The 25,094-nt window shown below is 44.1% G+C and overlaps 2 protein-coding genes across 2 annotated transcripts in view; one reads left to right on the top strand and one right to left on the bottom strand.

Annotated features, from left to right (window-relative positions):
- LOC144484165 (uncharacterized) overlaps nucleotides 1-25,094 on the top strand; it is a 385,513-nt gene that overhangs the window by 253,817 nt on the left and 106,602 nt on the right. The gene's annotated exons all lie outside the window — the stretch shown is intronic.
- On the bottom strand, nucleotides 2,547-6,374 carry LOC144484179 (uncharacterized). The gene is made up of 4 exons (XM_078202719.1): nucleotides 6,332-6,374; nucleotides 5,890-6,182; nucleotides 5,056-5,122; nucleotides 2,547-2,860 (listed from the first exon to the last, which is right to left on the bottom strand). The coding sequence occupies exons 1-4, from the start codon at nucleotides 6,372-6,374 to the stop codon at nucleotides 2,547-2,549; spliced, it is 717 nt and encodes a 238-aa protein (XP_078058845.1).

The following is a 25,094-nucleotide window of genomic DNA, read 5'->3' as shown; positions in this document are numbered from 1 at the left end:
GCGGGGGGGGGGGGGGGGGGGGGGGGGGGGGGGCGGGGGTATGTACTTGAAACGAATGGCATAGAGAGAATAACAACGTGAATGTAAATGTGATGATAAAGGCTGAGAATGGTGCTGAGAGTGTCCATTAAGAGATTGCGATGGATAAATGGCAAAACAGAGATTGCAGAGTATGTGAATGCAACTGTTGTCCCTATTGGGATGGGGAGGATGGGTTTGGGGGAGAGATGAAGCAGGGTTGAAAACGAGATTTCAGAAGTTGAAAACTAAAAATAAGAAAATAAAGTAATAAAAATGGACGAGTATGATGAAAAGAAGAAATTAGATAATATAAATGGAAAGGGAGTGGAGGTGGAGGCGAAAGGTCATGCTCTGAATTTGTGGAACTCAATGTTCAGTCCCAGAAGTCTGTAAAGTGCCTCATCTGAAGATGCGATGCTGTTCGTCCAGTTTCCATTGGGCTTCACTGGAATTTTGCAAAACAAAGAAATGACCTGTGGAGAGGCAACCAGGATGGTGTGTTCAAATGATAAGCGACAGAAAGGTCTGGGTCCTGCTTGCAGATTGACCATAGGTATTCTGCAAAGCGTTCAACCAGTCTGCATTTGACTCTCCAATGTAGATTAGATCGCATCGGAGCAGCGAATGCCATGGACCAGATTAAAGGAAGTGCATATGAAGCGTTGCTTCACCTGAAAAGAATGTTTGGGCCCTGGGATGCCGAGGAGGGAGCAGGTGAAGGGGCAGGCGCAGCATCTTCTACGATTGCCATTGGCGATAGGTGAGTTGTTAGGTGTGATGAAGAAGTGGACACGGGTGTCCCGGAGGCAACGGTGCCTGTGGAGTACTGACAGGGAGAGTGACGGGAAGATAGCTTGAATGGTGGCGTCATGCTGGAGTTGGCAAACATGGCGGACGATAATTCTTTTAATGAGGAGGTTGATGAGCTGAAAAGCGAAGGCAAAGGGGACAATATCCTGGTCCTGGGAGGGAGGAGAGAGGCTGAGAGCAGTAGCCCTGGAGATGAGTCGGACATGGCTAAGAGCCCTGTCCACCACAGAGGGTGGAAATCCACGATTGGAATGCTCTCTAATTGGTTCCACAACATATTGTTGCAGCAAACAATCCCTAATGCATTCAGTGAACTCTCCCTCGGGGCTAGCCTTGCCAATTTGTTAAATCCAATGTATATGCATATTAAAATAATCCATAATTATTGCAATACCTTTCTCACAAGCCCCCAAAATTTCCTTATTTCTCCTGTGCCCAACTACAGACCGACTGTTTGGGGACATATACATTATTCCACCATCTCATTTTCCTTTCTGTCTATCCGTCTGAAGTATTGAGCGCCCTTGGATCTTCAATTCCAAAATCTGGTTTTCATTGCAACCACACTTCAGAAATCACTACTAAGTCATGTCCATTTGTCTCTAATTGTGCTGTTAACTCATTAATTTTATTCAGAATGTTTCATGCATTCAAAGATACAAAGCCCTGAAGTTTGTTCTGTTTTCAAATTTCCCTATTCTTGCACGATTTTGGTGCAATATGATGTTCACATGTTCTGTGCCTTCATGTTCGCTCACCTGCAGTCCAACCTTCTCCTTCATCGTCGATTTTTAAAAATTTTTCATGCAACAGGTCCTTGTCTCCCCCTGCCCCATTATTCAGTTAAATGCCATATCTGCAGCCCTCGCTATGTGATTTGCCAAGACGTTGGTTCCAGCATGATTCAGGATGAGTTGATACCAATGTAACAGTTTCCTCCTGCGGTACTGGGGTGTTAATGCTCTCGAGTCATGGAGCTTTACAGCGTTGAAAAAAGGCCCTTCGGCCCATCTTGTCCATGCCATCCAGGTTTTACCACTAAGCTAGTCCCAATTGCCCGCATTTGGCCCATATCCCTCTATACGCATCTTACCCATGGAAGTGTCTAAATGCTTTTTAAAAGTAAAAATTGTCCCCGCCTCCACTACTACCTCTGGCTGATCTTTCCAGACACTCACCAGCCTCTGAGTGAGAAAAATGCACTCTGGACTATTTTGCAGTTTGAAAAACAACCCTTTCCAACCACCCCCTGTCTTCTCTCATCAAGCCAATTTTGCATCCAATTGGCTACTTCGCCGTGGATCCCGTGAGATTGAACCTTATGCAGCAATGCACCATGTGGTACCATGTTAAAGTCCATGTAGACAACATCCACTGCACTGTCCTCATCTACCATCTTGGTTACTCCTTCAAAAAATTCAATCAATTTCGTGAGATATGATTTTCCACTCACAAAGCCATGGTAACTCTCCCTTATTAGTCCGTGCTCTCTAAATGCCTGTAGATCCTGTCTCTCAGAATACCTTCTAACAGTTTACTCACTGCAGACCTCACCATTTTAAGGTTTTTGTACAGCTCTCTCTGTGTTCTGTATCACTATGTCTGTGATTTTCACCATGTTCATTTTTTTGTACAGCTCTTTCTGTGTTCTGTATCACTGTGTCTGTAATACTCACCATGTCCAGGTTTTTGTACAGCTCTCTCCATGTTCTGTATCACTGTGCTGTGCTCTGACTCAGTGCACAGTAATACACAGCGGAATCGCTCAGTTCCAGTTTGGAGATCTTTAACCAGCTGATTTTCTCGGCAGAATCGATAGAAGCAGAAATTCTCCCCCCGGCAGCATTTTCTTTATTCTCCTCTCCTGAAGTGTGTGTCTGAAGCAGGTATTTCAGAGCCTGCCCTGGGGGCTGACTGTACCAGTGTACTGTGTACTGACAGAGACCTGAATATTCACAGCTTAAAGCAACCGTGTCACCAGCAGCAGAGGTTTGGAGAGGCGGATTTTTCGACACCAGGGAACTAGAATCTGGAGGATAAAAAAAGAAACAGCGTTTTCTTCTGTGGTTCAGTCACTGTTTACCAGGGGAATGTGTCAATTGCGGGAGTAGCTCAGTTTTATTCGGTGTTATTATCACTTTAAATCTGATGGAACTGTATTCACTGTTATTATTATTGTAAACCAGTGGAAAATGAGGTTTTCTTTACACAACAAGATCCAACGGTCTGGAATGCAATGTCGGAATAGATGGTGGGAGCTGAATCAACAGTGACAAACACACGGGAATAGTCAAGCGCCGGAACAGGAATAAAACAGGGTTATGGGGAAAATTCATGACGAAGGGGAAGAACTGGATTTCACTTATAAAGGGCTGCATCTACTCGAGGGGCCGAATGTCACCCTTTTGCACTCTATGATTCAATGATGTATGTTACATTTCACTTTCTATTTCCCTTCCTAAGAGACAAACACGAGGGAACATTTTATTACCAGTGAGGCAATCCGTTCCAAGTGACTAACCCAGCTGCGTTACGTCGTAGCGCACAGCAAGATCCAACAGGGAATGACTGTGATCCATCAGCTCCAATGGGGATGGAATGATGTTGAACATCGGTGCTCAAATGTCATTCATTTATATCTGTTTAACACCTCCCGGGAATCTCTGTTTGTTCATCTATTTGGTTTTCTTCTGCTATCGAACTATCAGGAACATTTTTTCTCCTTTTCTCTTTACTTAGAACTATTTACAGTCAGTTTTATTTGGTTTCAACATTTATTTTGCGCTGTTTGGGTTCGTTGCAATCGTGGAAAGTTCTCCCAAAGTCTCTCAGTTGTCAGTTGGGTTTATTCCGTTCAGTTTCTGCAGTGGTTTTACAGTTATTCACTGGGAACTGCCTCTTCTGGCTCTCTGACAAGTTCAATTCTTTTTTTGCTCTTTAACTGATTCTCTTCTGCGGTCTCTGGGCGGAATTTTCTCTAAATTTTACATTGTATAGAAACGGCAGAAGAACAGGCAATTCGGCCTAACTCACTGATGTCTGCATAGAAACACCCGACCAGCCTCACCCTTCAGAAATCTAATTGGCCATTTCTATCCAGCTCACTCTGTCGGTCTATTCTGTTCTCCCTTCAGTATTTTCGAGTCTTCCCATAAATGTACCACTCGCCTCTGCTCCAAACATTCAATGTGACAGCGAGATCCACATTCTGGCTCTCCCTTTTTGAATTGATTCGGATTGATGTATTTATTTTCTTCTGTAAATGACAACTGTCAGGAAACAAAGGTAGTTTAACTAATCTCTTCAGTGTTTTTGGACATTAGAAATAAAGTATAGGTTTAAGTCAGTTTAGTTTAATATTTCAGTATAAAAAGGGTAAAACTCCAGTTATATTAATTTCAAACAAACGTGTTTTCGTGTGTGGGGGATTTAGTTTCATTTTAAATTATGCCTCTTTTGACGGTAGAAAATGAGGAAAGTGATTGGTTATATGGAGGATGTTTAGAGGAATGTCAGGTACAATTTCACTAATTTCAGTAACTGATTTCTCTATTGAAAAATACAATCTGGAACTAAACAGAGTCTCTAATGTCTGAAGTCCGTTGTCTCTTTTATTCTATTTGTCTCCCGGGACAGTTATTGGATGAACTGCTGCGGTTAAATGAACTGTCCGCGGTGGCACTGATCTCATTCAACCGGTAGCTTCTTCATATTACACGGCAGGGACTTCAGTCTACTGCCCAGGAGAGAGCTCTGCGATCCCAGTGCCGGGCTGTTCGAGACAGGCAGATCTCCCTCGGTCACAATTAACACCGAAGGTGGATTCCAGAGTGCCGATAATTTGTTATAAACTATCAGGATAGTGAAAGCCCTTGATATGGATGTTAACCCCGATGTGCCCGTTAAACTAATAATGACCCAAATACTGTCAACCCTCACATCACAGCCCATCCACCCCCCACCCCTCCACTTCCATCCCCACAACCACCACTATCCCTACAGCGCTGACCGCCTTCTGCATCAGGTCTCACACTCGCTTTCCCCAGGGCTGACCTGGATCGACTCCTAAATCACGTCCTGCTCCCAAATCAAAATCTGTAACGGATCTGTAAACAGATCCTTATCCGTATCCATTGGACTGAAACGATACAGATCACGATAATAAAATGACGGTGAACGTTAAACGAGACATTTTGTAACACGGCGGGGTTTGGAGTCACTTACCGGCTGTGACAGTCACCACCGTCCCTGAGCCATCGGCATCATACCATTTGTACACAGTGATACCGATCTCAGTCTCCCCGTACAAGAACTACCGACTACTCAACTTGACGGGAAATCATCACAGTCATTTGGAAGTTCCCAATTATTCGGGGGATTTAAATCAATAAATATTATTCAATGTTTTGAAGTCTCTGTCGGTTCAAACTGTTCTTTTTGAGGCCCCGCGTTCTCAGTAAATATCCCCAGGGAGGAGATAGTCGCTTCATATTAACTGAGAAAAATATCAAAGAAAGATGTGAGTGATGGAAAGTGCAATGTAATTAATCCAGATTGCAGCGCTAATAACATCAATCCATAATTCTCTCTCTGGGCCCTGCGAATGTATATTGTAATTGTGCACAGGTATTTGCTCAGCTTCTTTTCACTGTGACTCTCCTAACCATTTACACAGTGTTATAATTTAGCATCAAAACCCCAGATACTGTGTGAGATGTAGGGACATTAATTAAACAGCGGGGACTGCGGTTCCCAGTTCCAGCTGAGAGACGATGATCCCATCTTTTGTTTGGGTTTGTAACTGGGATCAGTCATTTCCATTCTTCATTCATCAACACCTAACCCGGGAAAGATGTCAGCTTCCGCACACACTCCTTGTTTAAAACACTCAGAATGTTAACGGTAATAATCAAATCCTCATTATAAACGTGACTGTGGGATTGACGGTGTGCGATGGAACTGTGCGGGTTTCAGGGAAGATTAACTCCGCTTTTTCATTTGTTTATGTGAAAATCTTCAGTGAGAGTTTTAGTATGATGGGAAGCCGAGGCCCATCACTGTGCCGTCTCCTTTGTAATGAGCTTTACAGAAATAGGTGGCGGTGTCTTCAACTCTCACATCCCGAATTTCCAACGAAAATTTCTTTTCTGCTTTATTCACCGACACAACAAATCTCCCTCCGCCGGAGATCCACTCCCGCTCCGTTCCGGTCTGTGTTTGTTTGAAGAATTCCGCCCTCTCCAAAGCACGAGCGTAGAATCCACCATAGAAAACACAGGTGATGGTGAGGGACTGACATTCCTTCCTGGTCACCGCTGCCGGGCTCTGTGTCACTGACTGACTGAAAGATCCTGGAAATTAAACACAAGAGAGTTTAAAGGATCATCAGAGCTGAACCACACAACGGGGCTAAAACCCCAGACAGTGTCTGTAATTGGGATGGACTGGGGCAGCTTTATATTCAATCCACACAATATAGTTTAGTGTGATCAGTACCCACTGGGTAAATAGACACACAGGCTGAAAACGAGAAGAATTCCCATCGCTCTGCTGCCCGGAGCTGATGGTTGATATGACGGGGAGCTGGAGACTGCAGAGCTGGACTGCTCTGGGACACTGGATCTCAGAGCGGAACTGAAAGACATCAGGCCCGAACGTCGTCAATTTTGGCCACGCCCATTGTTTAAAATAAATCTCGAGAATCTGAAGGTGGCGGAAAGCTATGAACATTCAGTCGAGGTTCCATAGTTATCGCTGCCTCGGAGCTCCCGACCCGAGAATCTCGTCCCGCGACTCCTCTGGCTGTTGCCACCCAGAGTTTGGGAATGTCCCTCTTTGTCAAAAACAAGTAAGATTCTTATTCTATTATTTTTTTTCAGTGTCCAAGTGCAGAGATAACCCTAACCCTAAGCCTAACCCTAATGAGTGCTGGGTCCACTGTTATTTGTCACTTATATTAATGATTTGGATGAGAATTTAGGAGGCGTGGTTAGTAAGTTTGCAGATGACACCAAGATTGGTGGCATAGTGGACAGTGAAGAAGGTTATCAAGGATTGGGCTAGTGGACTGATGAATGGAAGATGGAGTTTTATTTAGATGAATGCAAGGTGATCCAAATTGGTCGGTCGAACCAGAACAGGACTTACTCATTTAATGGGAGGGTGTTATGGAAAGCTATAGAACAAAAGGATCTCAGGGTACAGGTTCATAGTTCCTTGAAAGTGGAGTCTCAGGTGGACAAAGTGGTGAAGAAGGCATTCAGCATGCTTGGTTTCATCAGTCAGAACATTGAATACGGGTGTTAGGACGTCTTGCTGAAGTTGCACAAGACATTGGTAAGGCCACATTTTGGATACTGTGTATAGTTCTTGTCAACCTATTACAGAAAGGATATTATTAAACTAGAAATAGTGCAGAAAAGATTTACTAGGATGCTACCAGGACTTGATGGTTTGAGTTATAAGGAGAGGCTGGATATACTGGGACTTTTTAGGGTTGATCTTATAGAGGTCTATAAAATAGCGAGGGCATCGATCAGTTTGATGGTCAACATATTTTCCAAAAGGCGGGAGAGTCTACAACTAGAGGGCATAAGTTTAAGTTGAGAAGGGAGAGATACAAGAGGGTCCAGAAGGGCAATTTTTAACAAAGAGGGTGGCGAATGCCTGGAACAAACCGCTAGAGGCCGTAGTAGAGGCGGATACAATTTTGTCTTTTAAAAAGATTTTGGACAGTTCCATGGGTAAAATGAGTATGGAGGGATATGGGCCAAACGTGGGCAATTGGGACTAGCTTAGTGGTTAATAAAAGGGCGACATGGACAAGTTGGGCCAAAAGGCCTGTTTCTATGCTGTAAACGTCTATGACTCTATAACTGCGGAACACACAGGGTGAAGTGAGTGTGATAGACACTAGCTTCAAGAAGGTTTCACACCACAAGTCCAGACAGATAGATGGGTGACTGCCAGGACAGGCAGGCATATAATGCAGGAGTCTCCTGTGGCGCTTCCCCTCTCAAACAAGTATACCGTTTTGGATACTGTTGGGGAGGTGGTGGGGCGGAGGGGGTGGGGGGAATAACCTCTCAGGGGAAAATACCAGCAGTAGCCAGGCCTGTGGCACCACAACTGGTTCTGCTGTAGAGCAGGGTCGAGCTAAGTTCAAGCGAGTTAAAGTTGTAGGAGACTCGATAGCCAGGGGCACAGACAGGCGTTTCTGTGGCAGCGACAGACATTCTAGGATGCTGTGGTCCCTCGCTGGTTCCAGGGTCCTGGGTGTCTCTGAGCAGGTACAGGCATCCTGAAACGGAAGGGTGAACAGATAGATGTCATTGTCCATATTGGCACGAATGACAGAGGCAGGAAAGGGGAAGAGGTCCTGTGAAGAAAATTCAGGGAGTTAAGTTGAGAGCTAAGAGCAGGACCTCTGGGGTAGTAATCTCAGGATTACCGCCCCCCCCCCCCCGCCCCCGCCATGCCACGTGCTAGTGAGGCTTGCAACAGGGAGATAATACAGTTGAATACGTGGCTGAAGAGCCGGTGTATGAGGGAGGGCTTTAGAGATATGAATCACCGGGATGTCTTCAGGCAACTGAAGGATCTTATTGGAGGATTGTGCTATTATTTTATTTTAATACAATTTAATGCAAATGAACCTATTCACAGAATCGATACCAATCTCAGGAACAGCGATAGGCGAACTCGAAGACATACACACACGAACACATTCACAAACTCAAACAGACACACGAAAACTCACAGGCACACACACAAACACATATACGGATATACACAATCTCAGACAAGCAGCTGCAGGCAAACTGGCAGACACACACAAACACATTCACGGACGCACACAGACATGCAAACAAAAACACAGACTTACATAAACACAAGCACAGACACACACTCACAGACATGCAGACAAACAGACAAACACATAGACATGCACACCATCAAACGCACTCTCATAAACACAGAGACAAACTGAGACAATGAAGGGTTGAAGTCAATTTCACTCTAATCCACCTGCTGGGCACTAAGATAATAAGAGAAGCAAATCTAAAGCTCGTTGTGTTGGGTTTGTTGTGAAATGAGAAAAAGTATAAATATACCGCATAGCTCAGAATGGGACTGGAATTGATGATTTCTCAGCTGTCTGTGATCTCTTTGAACAAATATAGAATTGGAGAGATTTTAACGCGTGAATTGTAATATCTAATGGCGTAAAGTATCTGGGTGCAGAGTGGATTTGATAAAGGCTGGAAGACAGACTGAGGTAATGAGATTGAAGCTGCTGTTCTGAGTGAATGGTTTTTTTGCAGGGAGCGATGGATGGGGGAGAGAGGGATGGATGGAGAGAGGGAGGGAGAGTGAGATGGATGGAGGAAGAGATGGATCGATAGGGGTGAATGTGAGAAGCTGAAGTTTATAGAACATTGAACATAGAATATTACAGTGCAGTACAGGTCTTTCGGCCCTCGATGTTGCGCCGACCAGTGGAACCAATCTAAAGCCCCTCTAATCTACACTATTCCAATATCATCCATATGTTTATCCAATAACCATTTGAATGCTCTCAATGTTGACGAGTCCACTACTGCTGCAGGCAGGGCATTCCACGCCCTTACTACTCTCTGAGTAAAGAACCTACCTCTAACATCTGTCCTATATCTCTCACCCCTCAATTTAAAGCTATGACCCCTCGTGTTAGCCATCACCACCCGAGGAAAAAGGCTCTCACTATCCACCCTATCTAATCCTCTGATCATCTTGTATGCCTCTATTAAGTTACCTCTTAACCTTCTTCTCTCTAACGAAAACAACCTCAAGTCCCTCAGCCTTTCCTCATACGATCTTCCCACCATACCAGGCAACATCCTGGTAAATCTCCTCTGCACCCTTTCTAACGCTTCCACATCTTTCCTATAATGTGGTGACCAGAACTGTACGCAATACTCCAAGTGCGGCCGCACCAGAGTTTTATACAGTTGCAGCACGACCTCATGGCTCTGAAAGTCAATCCCTCTACCAATAAAAGCTAACACACCGGATGCCTTCTTAACAACCCTATCAACCTGGGTGCCAACTTTCAGGTATCTATGCACCTGGACACCCAGATCCCTCTGTTCATCCACACCACCACGTATCTTACCATCAGCCCAGTACTCTGTATTCCTGTTACTACTTCCAAAGTGAATCACCTCACACTTTTCCGCATTAAACTCCATTTGCCACCTCTCAGCCCAGCTCTGCAGCTTATCTATGTCCTTCTGTAACCTGCCACCTCCCTCCGCACTGTCTACACCTCCAGCGACTTTAGTGTCATCCGCAAATTTACTAATCCATCCTTCCACGCCCTCATCCAGGTCATTAATAAAAATGACAAACAGCAGTGGCCCCAAAACAGATCCTTCCGGTACACCACTAGTAACTGAACTCCAGGATGAATATTTCCCATCAACCAGCAACCTCTGTTTTCTTACAGTTAGCCAATTCCTGATCCAAACCACTAAATCACGCTAAATCCCATGTGTCCGTATTTTCTTCCAAAGCTTACCATGGGGAACCTTATCAAACGCTTTGCTGAAATCCATATACACCACATCAACTGTTATACCCTCATCCACCTCTTTGGTCACCTTCTCAAAGAACTCAATAAGGTTTGTGAGACACGACCTACCCTTCACAATACTGTGCTGACTATCCCTAATCAAATTATTCCTTTCTGGATGATTATCAATCCTATCTCTTAAAATCTTTTCCAAAACTTTGCCCACAACAGAAGTAAGGCTCACTGGTCTATAATTACCAGGGTTGTCCCTACTTCCCTTCTTGAACAAGTGGACAATATTTGCTATCTTCCAGTCTTCTGGCACTGTTCCTGTAGACAATGACGACACAAAGATCAAAGCCAAAGGCTCTGCAATCTCCTCTCTAGCCTCCCAGAGAATCCTAGGATAAATCCCATCCGGCCCAGGGGAATTATCTATTTTTACCCTTTCCAGAATTGTTCACATCTCCTCCTTATGAACCTCAATCCCGTCCAGTCCAACAGCCTGCATCTCAGTACTCCCCTCGACAACATTGTCCCTCTCCTGTGTGAATACCGACGAAAAATATTCATTTAGTGCCTCTCCTATCTCTTCAGACTCCACGCACAACTTCCCACTACTGTCCTTGACTGGCCCTAATCTTACCCTCGTCATTCTTTTACTCCTGACATACCTATAGAAAGCTTTAGGGTTTTCCTTTGGCCGGTCGGCTATATGACATTATATTATTGCATCCTTATGTTAAGAAAAAGTGGAGTGAACGGTAATGCAAAAGAGAAGTCAACATTTCAGTGAGTTACTGAAGCCTCTGAGCGTGATCATTTTATCTTTGTAGTTCTTGGATCAAACCCACCGAATTAACATAAATAAGAAAATTTATTGGCGGTGCTAAGAGACATGATTGATAAGAGTGGAACACTGGAAACCAAAACAGATGGCAGACCAGAAAGAAAATATCGGAAAATTTATTTCTGAGAGAAGTTTTATACTAGCAATAATCCATTCTCCAAGGTAAAGTACTTCCTCCAACCCTTCGTCCGGAGAGAATGGCTTTGTTCCCATTTCACTGACAGCTGCTACCAGAAGATATGCCACTCGTCTGTCGCATCTACTAACACAAGTGATGCGCTCTCATGCATCAAGTGTGGCTGGCCAGCAGTATGGCCTGTTCTTACCGCCTGTCAGGGATGAAGTTCTGAGATTGGACTAGACACAGTACCGTCTGTCTGGGCCGCAGTTCGATTATACATGGCGCCATCAGACCTTCGTGAACCGCCAACACACTTTCAGATCATTTATTAGAAAATTGTACAATGCGAGTGCAATCCAGGGGATGAGGGCAAAACAAAACTTCTACAGTTCGATGATCTTACCCTCGAGATCAGAGTGGTTAACAGGGCTGGCTCAGCGGCAGTGAGCCGGGTTCAATTTCGGCCTCGGTGTCTCTCTATGTGGAGTTTTCGCATTCTCCATTTCTTCATTGGTTTCGTCCGGGTGCTCTGGTTTCCTCCCACACTTCAAAGATCTGTAAGCTAGATGGGTTAGCATGGGGTGTGTGGGGAATGGGCTGTTCGTAGAGTCAGTGCAGTGTCGATAGGCCGAATAGCCTCCTTCTGCACTGTCAGGATTCCCTAATGAAGCAAGGTGAAGGGACTTAGAATGATGGAAGATCATTGGCCAGCAATTTGTTGAAGAAAAAGTGATGCATTCAGTTTTCCAGCGAGAGTCAAACAAGCGGTTAATCAACTTTCCCATAGCATTTGCTCTTTGGCTGTACTCGAAATACAATGCAACTATGGGAAGCTGCTGCAGCAGGATTTCCATCACCACTTCCTCGGGAAAATAAATGCTGACAGCCATCCTTACAGTTAGGCATCTATAACAAATTTTGACTGAAGCATATCCGATAGACAGGATTTACAGGTAAACATTGGTCTCGCGATATTAGGTGAGAGGAAATTAAAAAAATACTGAACTGACGAATGAGTTTGGAGAGGTGACGTGTAAAACGAGCAAGAGAAGTTCTAGGAACTGGTAATAGGATGTGAAATCCAACCACAAACAGACCAAAGGAAATCAACAAAATTTCAACTGTTCAAATTGTGGAGATCGGTGGGGCAGGGAAAGGGGTGGGGCGGGGTGGGCCGGTGGAAGGAAACGATCCTAGAAGTTGCAAGAAAAGTATGAAGAGTCGAGGTTTGTGAAAAATTGAGAAATCTTATAAATTAGTCAGAACAGAAACATTCTTATTGAAGGCCTTTGGACATTACCAACAATGGAAGGAAATTAGGGTGAGCGAAAAGTGCTATTCGGATCAAATGGACATAAATAAGAGCCAACGTCAACCACTTGGCTATTGTAGACACCTCTATCATTCAATAAGTTCATGGGTGTTTCAATCTTGGTGTGAACAACACGTTGCCACGTGTTCCCCACAACACTTGAATTCCCTGTAGTTCGAACAATTGTCGAACTCAGCATTTGATTCATCCAGTGACACAGCATTGGCTGCTCTTTGAGGAAGAACATTATAAGGACCATAGGACTTCTGACGGAAAAAAACGTACCTCTCATCGCAGTATTGAATGGAAACATCATGGCCAGAATTCTCCCATCCCGCTCGCCAGGGGAATTGTAGCGGGTGGGGGGTGGGCCATGTAACGGTCCATTGACCTCTGGCTGGATTCTCTGGATTTTGAGACGAGCATGCCCAGAGAATCACTCCATTAATAGTTAGAAAGTGCCCCTAATTCCAGATTTCCTCAACGAACATGTGCAGCGAAGAGTTGTTGCAGGAGAGTTGTTGCATTTTATTCATACGTTCGGAACAAAAGGGTTGTTAGGGAAAAAATCGGACCTCTCAGGGACAAAAGTGGGGACTTATGCTTGGAGCCCAAAGAAGTAGTGGAGATCCTAAATGAATACTTTGCGGCGGTATTCACAAAGGAGAGGGATGTGTTGACTGGGAGTGTCTCGGAGGGGAGTGTTGAACCGTTGGAGAAAATCTCCATTACAAAGGAGGAAGTGTTAGGTTTGTTAGAGAATATAAAGACTGACAAATCCCCAGGGCCTGATGGAATCTATCCAAGGCTGCTCAGGGAGACGAGAGGTGAAATCGTTGGGCCTCTGACGCAAATCTTTGTCTCGTCACTGGACGCAGGTGAGGTCCCAGAGGATTGGAGGATAGCTAATGTGGTCCCGTTATTTAAGAAGGGTAGGAAGGATAACCCGGGTAATTATAGGCCAGTGAGCTTGACGTCCGTGGTGGGGAAGTTGTCGGAGAAGATTCTTAGAGATAGGATGTATGCGCATTTAGAAAGGAATAAACTCATTAACGATAGTCAGCATGGTTTTGTGAGAGGGAGGTCATGCCTCACTAACCTGGTGGTGTTTTTTGAAGAAGTGACCAGAATGGTTGACGAAGGAAGGCCGTGGATGTTGTCTATATGGACTTTAGTAAAGCGTTTGACAAAGTCCCTCATGGTAGGCTAGTGAAAAAGGTTGGATCTCATGGGATAAAGGGGGAGGTGGCTAGATGGGTGGAGAACTGGCTTGGTCATAGAAGACAGAGGGTGGTAGTGGAAGGGTCTTTTTTCCGGCTGGAGGCCTGTGACTAGTGGTGTTCCGTATTGGGACCTCTGCTGTTTGTGATTTATATAAATGATCTGGAAGAAGGAGTAACTGGGGTGATCAGTAAGTTTGCGGACGACACAAAACTGGCAGGACTTGCAGATAGTGAGGAACATTGTCAGAGGCTACAGAAGGATATAGATAGGCTGGAAATTTGGGCAAAGAAATGGCAGATGGAGTTCAATCCTGATGAATGCGAAGTGATGCATTTTGGTGGGAATAATGTAGGGAGGAGCTACACGATAAATGGAAGAACCATAAAGGGTGTAGAGACGCAGAGGGACCTGGGTGTGCAAGTCCACAGATCTTTGAAGGTGACGTCACAGGTGGAGAAGGTGGTGAAGAAGGCATATGGCATGCTTGCCTTTATAGGACGGGGCATAGAGTATAAAAGTTGGGGTCTGATGTTGCAGATGTATAGAACGTTGGTTCGGCCGCATTTGGAATACTGCGTCCAGTTCTGGTCGCCACACTACCAGAAGGACGTGGAGGCTTTGAAGAGAGTACAGAGGAGGTTTACCAGGATGTTGCCTGGTATGGAGGGGCTTGGTTATGAGGAGAGATTGGGGAAACTGGGGTTGTTCTCCTTGGAAAGACGGAGGATGAGGGGAGACTTAATAGAGGTGTATAAAATTATGAAAGGCATAGACAGGGTGAACGATGGGAAGCTTTTCCCCGGGTCGGTGGTGACGTTCACGAGGGGTCATAGGTTCAAGGTGAAGGGGGGGAGGTTTAACACAGATATCAGAAGGACATATTTTACACAGAGGGTCGTGGAGGCCTGGAATGTGTTGCCGGGCAAGGTGGTGGAGGCGGACACACTGGGAACGTTTAAGACTTATCTAGACAGCTATATGAACGGAGTGGGAATGGAGGGATACAAAAGAGTGGTCTAGTTTGGACCAGGGAGCGGCGCGGGCTAATTGTTCTTTGTTTCTCGTTTCAAGGCTTCATTCTATGATCATCTTGCTGGTGCCAGTACAGAGCGAGACTGCGGATAGTTGGGAACCTGTCTCGGGGGCAGGGAATTCAGATGGTGTTCGTAAAGCAGAAGTGGAAATGAATAGGGTTGGGAAGCATTTTCTGATCAGGGCCAGTGTGATCTCCTGGACTCGTTTCGATCGCCTCAGGGGGTCGGAGAGGAATTTCCCAGATTTTTTTTCCCCATATTGGCCCTGGGGTTTTCACTCTGGGTTTTCGCCTCTCCCTGGAGATCACATGGTCTGGAATTGGGGGGTGCGGGTGAGTTAATAGGTTGTGATGAACAAAGCATCGTAGCTGTGAGGGACAGCTCGGTGGATAGGATATTAGGATGTAGATAGGCTGGAAAATTGGGCGGGGATCCTGGATTCAGGATTCAATCCTGGACCGGGGAGCGGCGCGGGCTTGGAGGGCCGAAGGGCCTGTTCCTGTGCTGTATTGTTCTTTGTTCTTGTTGTTCTTTGAGAGCTTCCTCTCAGAAGCGGACCCTTCTTACCTCCTCCTAATCTCACAATGTCCAATAAGAGCACCTCGCATTACTCCTAACTCTACTGAGTACAGGCACATACTACTCAACGTTATTCGTAAGAGTACCCGTTTTGCCCAAATGAGGATCAAGAGAGTGAAAGTTAGCTGAACCCGTACCAAAGCATGTATATTTATTCGCACATATTGAGAAAAAAAACTTTGCAGAATAATCTATGCGTGATCTCATGTATGTTCTCGTCCAGTTGCAGCAGAGAAAATAGAAAGGGAAGAAGTTATATCATCGTCACGAGAGTTTTTTGAGAAAGTGACCAAGGAGGTGCATGGGGGCAAGGCAGTGGACGTGGTATATATGGATTTTAGTAAGGCGTTTGATAAGGTTCACCATGGTAGGCTTCTGCAGAAAATGCAGATGTATGGGATTGGGGGTGATCTAGGAAATTGGATCAGGAATTGGCTAGCGGATAGGAAACAGAGGGTGGTGGTTGATAGTAAATATTCATCATGGAGTGCGGTTACAAGTGGTGTACCTCAGGGATCTGTTTTGGGGCCACTGCTGTTTGTAATATTTATTAATGATCTGGATGAGGGTATAGTTGGGTGGATTAGCAAATTTGCTGATGACACCAAAGTCGGTGGTGTGGTAGACAGTGAGGAAGGGTGTCGTAGTCTGCAGGAAGACTTAGACAGGTTGCAAAGTTGGGCCGAGAGGTGGCGGATGGAGTTTAATGCGGAGAAGTGTGAGGTAATTCACTTTGGTAGGAATAACAGATGTGTTGAGTATAGGGCTAACGGGAGGACTTTGAATAGTGTGGAGGAGCAGAGGGATCTAGGTGTATGTGTGCATAGATCCCTGAAAGTTGGGAATCAAGTAGATAAGGTTGTTAAGAAGGCATATGGTGTCTTGGCGTTTATTGGTAGGGGGATTGAATTTAGGAGTCGTAGCGTTATGTTGCAACTGTACACAACTCTGGTGCGGCCGCACTTGGAGTACTGTGTGCAGTTCTGGTCCCCACATTACAGGAAGGATGTGGAGGCTTTGGAGAGGGTGCAGAGGAGGTTTACCAGGATGTTGCCTGGTATGGAGGGGAGATCCTATGAGGAGAGGCTGAGGGATTTGGGATTGTTTTCGCTGGAAAGGCGGCGGCTAAGAGGGGATCTTATTGAAACATATAAGATGATTAGAGGTTTAGATAGGGTGGATAGTGATAGCCTTTTTCCTCTGATGGAGAAATCCAGCACGAGGGGGCATGGCTTTAAATTGAGGGGGGGTAGTTATAGAACCGATGTCAGGGGTAGGTTCTTTACCCAGAGGGTGGTGAGGGATTGGAATGCCCTGCCAGCATCAGTAGTAAATGCGCCTAGTTTGGGGGCGTTTAAGAGATCCGTAGATAGGTTCATGGACGAAAAGAAATTGGTTTAGGTTGGAGGGTCACAGTTTTTTTTTAACTGGTCGGTGCAACATCGTGGGCCGAAGGGCCTGTTCTGCGCTGTAATGTTCTATGTTCTATGTTCTATGTTCTATTGTGCTTGACGGCAGGCAAGCCCCCAGAGCCTGGCTGCCTTCGTGTCAATGACCTTAAATTGTATGGCGTTGGAGAGAGTGCATCCATTTGCTACAATATTCTCAAATTTACTGGATGTGGATGTGGTTCCAGTGAATATCAAAAATGTTAATGTAACATCCTTATTCAAAAAGGGGGGAAGCAAAAGTAGGAATCTATTTGTTTAACATCCATCATTGGGAAATTGTTCGAATCAATTTTAAAGGAAGTAATAGCAGGATGTGTAGGAAGTGAAAATGCAATTCACCAGCCCCAGCACGGTGTTATGAAACGTAAACCGTATTTTGCTTGAGATCTTCGAAGATGCAAATAGTAAAATGGGTAATACAGATCCTGTAGATGTAGACCTGAAGTCCAAAATGTATTTGTAACGTGCCATGCAAAATGATAATACACATGTTTACTTAACGTGATATTCGGGATGATTTATAAGCTTGGATAGAGGATAGATTAACCAACATGAAGCAGAGATTCGGTCTAAATGGGTTATTTGTGTGTTGTCGAGATGTATCGAGTCGGATGCCACAGGGATCAGTCCTCCAGCTCCATTTCTTTACGAACCATGTTAATTAATTTGATGCACGCATTGTAGATATCACCGTCAATTTACGGATGACACAAAGATCGGTGGGAGTCTAAGGTGTAACAGTTAAATAAGAAACTAAAAATTGAATAGGTTTAGGGTAAATTAATGTGGCAAAATTTGGCAAATGGAGTTTAACATGGATGAATGTGAGGTTATCCATCTTGGTAGGAAAAATATACAAAGGCAAATTATTTTCTCATTGGAGAGATACTTCGGAGTGTTTTGGTGCAGAGGGTTCTGGGTGTTCGTGTATATGATTCACAGAAAACTAATATGCACGTACAGCAGCTATCAATGAGGGCAAATAGAGTCTTGGCATTTAGTTTAATGGAATAGAATATAAAAATAGCAATGTGGTGCTGCTACTATACAATGCATTAGTGAGACGGGACTTAGCATATTGTGCACAGTTTTGGTCCCGTTTATGACGATGGATGCAATTGCATTGGATGCACTTCAGAGAAGGTTCACTCGTTTGATTCCAGAGATGAGGGATTTGACCTACGAAGAGATTTGTCAGTTTAGGCCTATGCACCTTCCAGTTTAGAAGAATGAAGGGCGATCTAATTGAGGTAATCAATATGATCAGAGAGATTGTCAAAGTAGACGTGCAAAGCATGTTTCCTCTTTTAGGGGGCAATGAGGAACAAGAGATCCTAGTTTTAGATGATGGTTTACTGCAGAGATGAGGAGCAATTGCTTCTCTCAAATGGTCGTGAGTCCATGCAATTCATTACCCATTCGGCTTCGAGCAAATTAAAGGAAGAGGGTTACAGATTTTTAATTAGAATGGGTTTGAAGTGCTATAGGAAAGGGGCAAGAAAGAGACAGAGAGAGACAGAGAGAGACAGAGAGAGAGAGTATGTGTTGAGCAGGGAGTCTTTGTCTGTCGGTGTGTCTGCCTGTGTGTGAGGGCCGATGTGAGTGTATGCGTCTGTGTGATAGTCTTTGCGAAAATGCGTGTGCATTCGTAAGATATTCTGTGTTCCTTCTGTTTCTGTCTGTTTGTGTGCATGTGTGTGTATATGTGTGTGCAGGTCTGTGTACGACAGCATGAATACGACAGAGAGTGTGTCTGAATATGAGATGCACAAATGTGAACGCATGTTTATGCACATGATTCTCAGTATCTGTGTGAAATTTAGTTTGTAAAACAGAAGCATATTGCCATTTGGAACATAATTACTTGAACCATCCTATCCCTTCTTGATGTTAACAAAGTCAGGAATAATTGAAGTACCATTTTGGCTCTGTATTTATTGTGTGTTAGGGAACCGTCCACCTGTTTCTGCGGAATAAACAGTGAAACATTCCCTGATAAATGCTTGTGAAATTTGTTGAGGTAATTGGGTGCAAGTTTTGATTGCAACTAATTTGCTTTCTCGGTTTCACAGTAACTTATAGAATTATAGACAAAGAGCTGCAAAATTGGGTAGTTTGTTTATCCCTCATTTCTGACCCAGCAAGGACACAATGTGAATCAAGGCTGTTAAGATATAAAACATAAAATATGTGTCTAAAAAATTGTGTTTTCAAACTTTAAAGAACCATTGTGTGAAATTGAGGCAACTAAATTGAAAATATTAAAATATCTTTAACAGCATCCATTATGGAAGATTAAACATTGACAATGTCTGTCAGAAGAATTAGAGGGCAGAAAAATTGACCCATTTCCATTCCGATTGGGACAAAAATCTGATAGCTGGATCAAATGTACAGATTGCTGTCTACAGTGATTCCAACTTCAATCACTTGACAATATCTCCAATGGATAATGAGAAAAATCATTCTTGGGCGGCACGGTGAGACAGTGGTTAGCACTTCTGCCTCACAGTGCCAGGGACCCAGGCTTGGGTCACTGTCTGTGTGGAATCTGCAAGTTCTCCCCGTGTCATAGAACATAGAACATTTCAGCGCAGTACAGGCCCTTCGGCCCTCGATGTTGCGCCGACCAGTGGTACCAATCTAAAGCCCCTCTAATCTACACTATTCCAATATCATCCATATGTTTATCCAATAACCACTTGAACGCTCTCAACGTTGACGAGTCCACCACTGCTGCAGCCAGGGCATTCCACGCCCTTACTACTCTCTGAGTAAAGAACCTACCTCTAACATCTGTCCTATATCTTTCACCCCTCAATTTAAAGCTATGTCCCCTCGTGCCAGCCAACACCATCCGACGAAAAAGGTTCTCACTATCCACTCTATCCAATCCTCTGATCATCTTGTATGCCTCTATTAAGTCACCTCTTAACCTTCTTCTCTCTAACGAAAACAACCTCAAGCCCCTCAGCCTTTCCTCATACGATTTTCCCACCATACCAGGCAACATCCTGGTAAATCTCGTCTGCACCCTTTCCAACACTTCCACATCTTTCCTATAATACGGCGACCACAACTGTACGCAATATTCCAAATGCGGCCGCACCAGAGTTTTGTACAGTTGCAGCATGACCTCCTGGCTCCGAAACTCAATCCCTCTACCAATAAAAGCTAACACACCGTACGCCTTCTTAACAACCCTATCAACCTGGGTGCCAACTTTCAGGGATCTATGCACATGGACACCCAGATCCCTCTGTTCATCGACACTACCAAGTATCTTACCATTAGCCCAGTACTCTGTATTCCTGTTACTCCTTCCAAAGTGAATCACCTCACATTTTTCCGCATTAAACTCCATTTGCCACCCCTCAGCCCTGCTCTGCAGCTTATCTATGTTCCTCTGTAACCTGCCACTTCCCTTCGCACTGTCTACTACTCCACCGACTTTAGTGTCATCTGCAAATTTACTAATCCATCCTTCCACGCCCTCATCCAAGTCATTAATAAAAATGACAAACAGCAGTGGCACCAAAACAGATCCTTGCGGTACACCACTAGTAACTGAACTCCAGGATGAATATTTCCCATCAACCACCACCCTTTGTTTTCTTACAGCTAGCCAATTCCTGATCCAAACCACTAAATCACCCTCAATCCCATGTGTCCGTATTTTCTGCAAAAGCTTACCATGGGGAACCTTACCAAACGCTTTGCTGAAATCCATATACACCACATCAACCGCTTTACCCTCATCCTCCTCTTTGGTCACCTTCTTAAAGAACTCAATAAGGTTTGTGAGGCACGACCTACCCTTCACAAAACTGTGCTGACTATCCCTAATCAAATCATTCCTTTCTCGGTGATTATAAATTCTATCTCTTAAAATCTTTTCCAATACTTTGCCCACAACAGAAGTAAGGCTCACCGGTCTATAATTACCAGGGTTGTCCCTACTCCCCTTCCTGAACAAGGGGACAACATTTGCTACCCTCCAGTCTTCTGGCACTGTTCCTGTAGACAATGACGACACAAAGATCAAAGCCAAAGGCTCTGCAATCTCCTCTCTAGCCTCCCAGAGAATCCTAGGATAAATCCCATCCGGCCCAGGGGACCTATCTATTTTTACCCTTTCCAGAATTGCTAACACCTCCTCCTTATGAACATCAATCCCATCCAGTCCAACAGCCTGCATCTCAGTACTCCCCTCAACAACACTGTCCCTCTCCAGTGTGAATACCGACGAAAAATATTCATTTAGTGCCTTTCCTATCTCTTCAGACTCCACGCACAACTTCCCACTCCTGTCCTTGACTGGCCTACTCCTGTCCTTGACTGGCCCACTCCTGTCCTTGACTGGCCCACTCCTGTCCTTGACTGGCCCACTCCTGTCCTTGACTGGCCCTAATCTTCTGTGTGGGCTTCCTCCGGGTGCTCCGGTTTCTTACCACACTCCAATGATGTGCGGGTTAGGAGCATTGGCCATGGTAAATTGCCCCTTCGTGTCCCGGGATGCTTGGGTTAGAGGTAATAATGGGGTAAATATGTGGGGTTACGGGCATAGGGCCTACGTGGGATTGCGGTCGGTGCAGACTGGATGGACGGAATGGCCTCCTTCTGAACTGTAGGGATTCTATGAGCCTACAGTGCTGACATAAAAGGGAGAACGCACCAGCGAGTTCCTGCTGGAAACTTTAATCACGGATGATGTCACTCAGTATTCACACTTCAGCAACAGAACAGCAGGTGCAGCTGTGAAGTTGCTGAACTTTTAAAAATAAACTTTTGTTTCCCTGAGTTTGACTTGCTAATATGCCTCTTTTCTGGACCCACTTTCAGCCCCCTGCACTTTGTCTGCTCTGCTCAGATTTTAAGGCAATGAGCTCTCAATAGCTGAATAAACATCTTTTACTTAGCCTCCTACCATCTTGCATACTCTTCGACATTCCAGGGGCTCGTGGTTTGTGCAAGTACCATTGTTCTGAATTCGCAATCATTTTGGCCTGACCCCGAATTATCTTTAGCTTGCTGTTTCCATTTGAATGACACAATATTAGTTTCCAAAGACAAATAACTCTCTTGCTCCAGTAACATTTTGATTATGGTTTTCCGAAAAATAAACGAGATCTTTTTGGTTATCATTATCAGTATAATCTCCTCCCATTGTTACTCATTCCACATTCACATTTCCATTCCTTAAAACAAAGCCGTTGGGGTCATATTTTCAATTCACCTGTTTACACTTTAATGGTGGTGAATGCATTCTCGAATCTGAAAGTTTTATTGCTTCATTTAATAGATATCATGCTCCAGGGAAGTGTCGCTGGGGGAAGGAATTCATTACAAAAGAAATTGGTAATTTCCTGGAACTGGCTGGAAAAGAGATGTGGGTAATTAAAGAAGGTAATTCATAAAAACTTTGAAAAAAAATCAAATTTATGTCAGTAGATGAATAGCAACATGTGAACATGTGTTCAAATAACTTATAAAATGGGCAGTAAAGTATTCTATCCGAATTTCAAGCAGCAAGAAAATATACATATTTTATTCCAGAAATCTGTCAGCCCCAATTTATTTTCCTCATCCTAAAGATATGTAAAACTATTGGATTAGAGAATGTGGAAAACCTGCATTCCTGATCTGCGGATGTAAGGGTTAACAGCGCACAAACAGGATATAGAGTTGTTTCCATGGAAATGCAGTATTCGTTCGATTTTTTAAAAATGCAGTGTATTTGAGTGTGTCATTTGCAGAAGCAGGTAACTGTAATTTCCCAAAGAAAACGAAATCTTGCAGGCATATCTGACCAGATTTCAAACTCAAGCATGAATGACACAGAGAGACTGTAACAGACAAATCAGAAGATGGCATAAAATCTCAGAGCTGAATGTATGAAGACACAATGTGCATTAGAAGGTGATTTTTGTTTCTATTTCAATTTGAACTCTCGTTCGAATGATTGAGATAGCAGAGTTTCTAACCCCACGCCGACCTTTTGTGAATTTGAGTTTTGACTGTCCTAATATTGAATGTCGAAGAAATATGAAGTCAAAAAATGAAATAATTTGCATCATCCATCCCATTGTAAAACTTGCATGAGCGCACATATGTGTATGTATATATGAGTGTTGAGTACGACTGCACTTATCAACTATTTTAGAACTTGAGGTACAACTTTTCCTTTTAGAGGAAAATAGACAGCAAAATCAGCATATTAGCTGGAAGAATAAACTTGCAAAGAAATATTTCCATCTTTTGTACATTGGAAAAATAGTGAAATACGAATTTCACTGCAGTTAAATGCGAGGTCACACAGTTGGAAAAAATATTCTTAGGAACATTAACATACAGAGGGATCTGGCTGTGCAGGTCCACAGTTCCCGAAAAGTGGCAACACAGGTGACCAAGGTGATTAAGCAGGCAGAGGGCACCACACTACCAGAAGGACGTGGAAGCATTGGCGACAGTGCAAAGAAGGCACACTGGGAACAAGTGATTCTTGATCTGACAGTGAACATCGACTGTCTAAAATATGTTGCTGCTTCCAGTCTTATATCACAGAGTAAACTCAGATCAGAGGCAGCTTCAATTATTGGGAAATTGAGTGGGTGTTTCTCAGTGCTGCGATTGGCTAGTCACCCTGAAGTGACGTAACTTGTACCCTAATTGTTGTTTCTTGAGGGTTTAATGTGGCTGACTCTCACCAGTCACGCTCTATCCCTGCTTTCTGTGTCTTCCTCACTCTCCTGTTCTGCCTCACATCAACAGTTATACTGTTTCTCCCTCAGTTTAACTTGCATTACTATGAACTCGATGTCTATAACTAAGTTAAGAGCCCATGGTGTTAAGGGTAAGATCTTGGCATGGATTGAGGATTGGCTGACTGGGCAAAAGAGAGAGAGTGGGGCTAAAGGGGTATTTTTCAAGATGGCAGTCGGTGACCAGTGATGTGCCTCAGGGGTCAGTGCTGGGACCACAACTTTTCACAATATACATTAACGATTTGGAGGAAGGAAGTGAAGGCACTGTTGCTAAGTTTGCAGATAACACAAAGATACGTCGAGGGGAAGGTAGTATTGGGGAAGCAGGGGAGCTGCAGAAGAACTTGGACAGGTTAGGAGAGTGGGAAAAGAAGTTGTAGATAGAATAAATATGGAAAAGTGAGAGGTTTTGCACTTTGGAAGGAGGAATGAGGCACAGACTATTTTCTGAATGGGAAAATGCTTAGGAAAACAAAAACACAAAGGGACTTGGGGGGTTTTGTTGAAGATTCTCTTAAGGTTCAGTCGGCAGTTCGGAAGGCAAATGTAATGTTAGCATTCATGCCGAGAGGGCTAGAATACAAGAGCAGGGATGTACTTCTGAGGCTATATAAGGCTATGGTCAGACACAATTTGGAGCATTGTGAGCAGTTTTGGGTCCCATATCTATGAAGGATGTGCTGGCCTTGGAAAGGGTCCAGAGGAGGTTCACAAGAATGATCCCTGGAATGAACAGCTTGTCGTATGAGGAACGGTTGAGGACTCTCGGTCTGTACTTGTTGGAGTTTACAAGGTTGAGGGGGGATCTTATTGAAAATTAGAGGATACTGCGAGGCCTGGAGAGAGTGGACGTGGAGAGGATGTTTCCACGAGTAGGAAAAACTAGAACTAGAGGGCACAACCTCAGGCTAAAGGAACTATCCTTTAAAACAGAGATGAGGAGGAATTTATTCAGCCAGAGTGTTGTGAATCTGTGGAACTCTTTGCCGCAGAAGGCTGCGGTGGCGAGGTAGTTGAGTATATTTAAGACAGAGATAGATAGGTTCTTGATTAATAAGGGGATCAGGGGTTATGGGGAAAAGGCAGGAGAATGGGGATGAGAAAAATATCAGCCATGATTGAATTGCAGATGGGCCGAGTGGCCTAATTCTGCTCCTATGTCTTATGGTCTTATGGTCGATATCTTTCGTTCAGTTGGTCTTTCTAATTAAGGTGAAAAGTGAAATAGATCATTTTAAATCAGTCTAAGGAACAGGTATTATGAGGACCATTCAGTTCATGGGTATAATTAATACTTACAATTTTACATACACAGGAGAAAAGTAGTCACCCAACTCCATATCACAATGCCATTCCACTGGGATTGCTCTTTTAC

This window comes from Mustelus asterias, unplaced genomic scaffold, assembly GCF_964213995.1.
Source record: "Mustelus asterias unplaced genomic scaffold, sMusAst1.hap1.1 HAP1_SCAFFOLD_94, whole genome shotgun sequence".
Lineage (NCBI taxonomy): Eukaryota > Metazoa > Chordata > Chondrichthyes > Carcharhiniformes > Triakidae > Mustelus > Mustelus asterias.
The sequence above is the reverse complement of the archived record's forward strand: the minus strand, read 5'-3'. Positions and strand labels throughout refer to the sequence as shown.

Coding starts and splice junctions, on each gene's coding strand:
- LOC144484179 (XM_078202719.1), bottom strand. CDS start 6,374: ATGGGAATTCTTCTCGTTTTCAGCCTGTGTGTCTATTTACCCA. Junction 6,183..6,331: donor CCTGTGTGTCTATTTACCCA/GTGGGTACTGAT, acceptor TTTAATTTCCAG/GATCTTTCAGTCAGTCAGTG. Junction 2,861..5,055: donor GGTGGTGACTGTCACAGCCG/GTAAGTGACTCC, acceptor TTTATCCTCCAG/ATTCTAGTTCCCTGGTGTCG.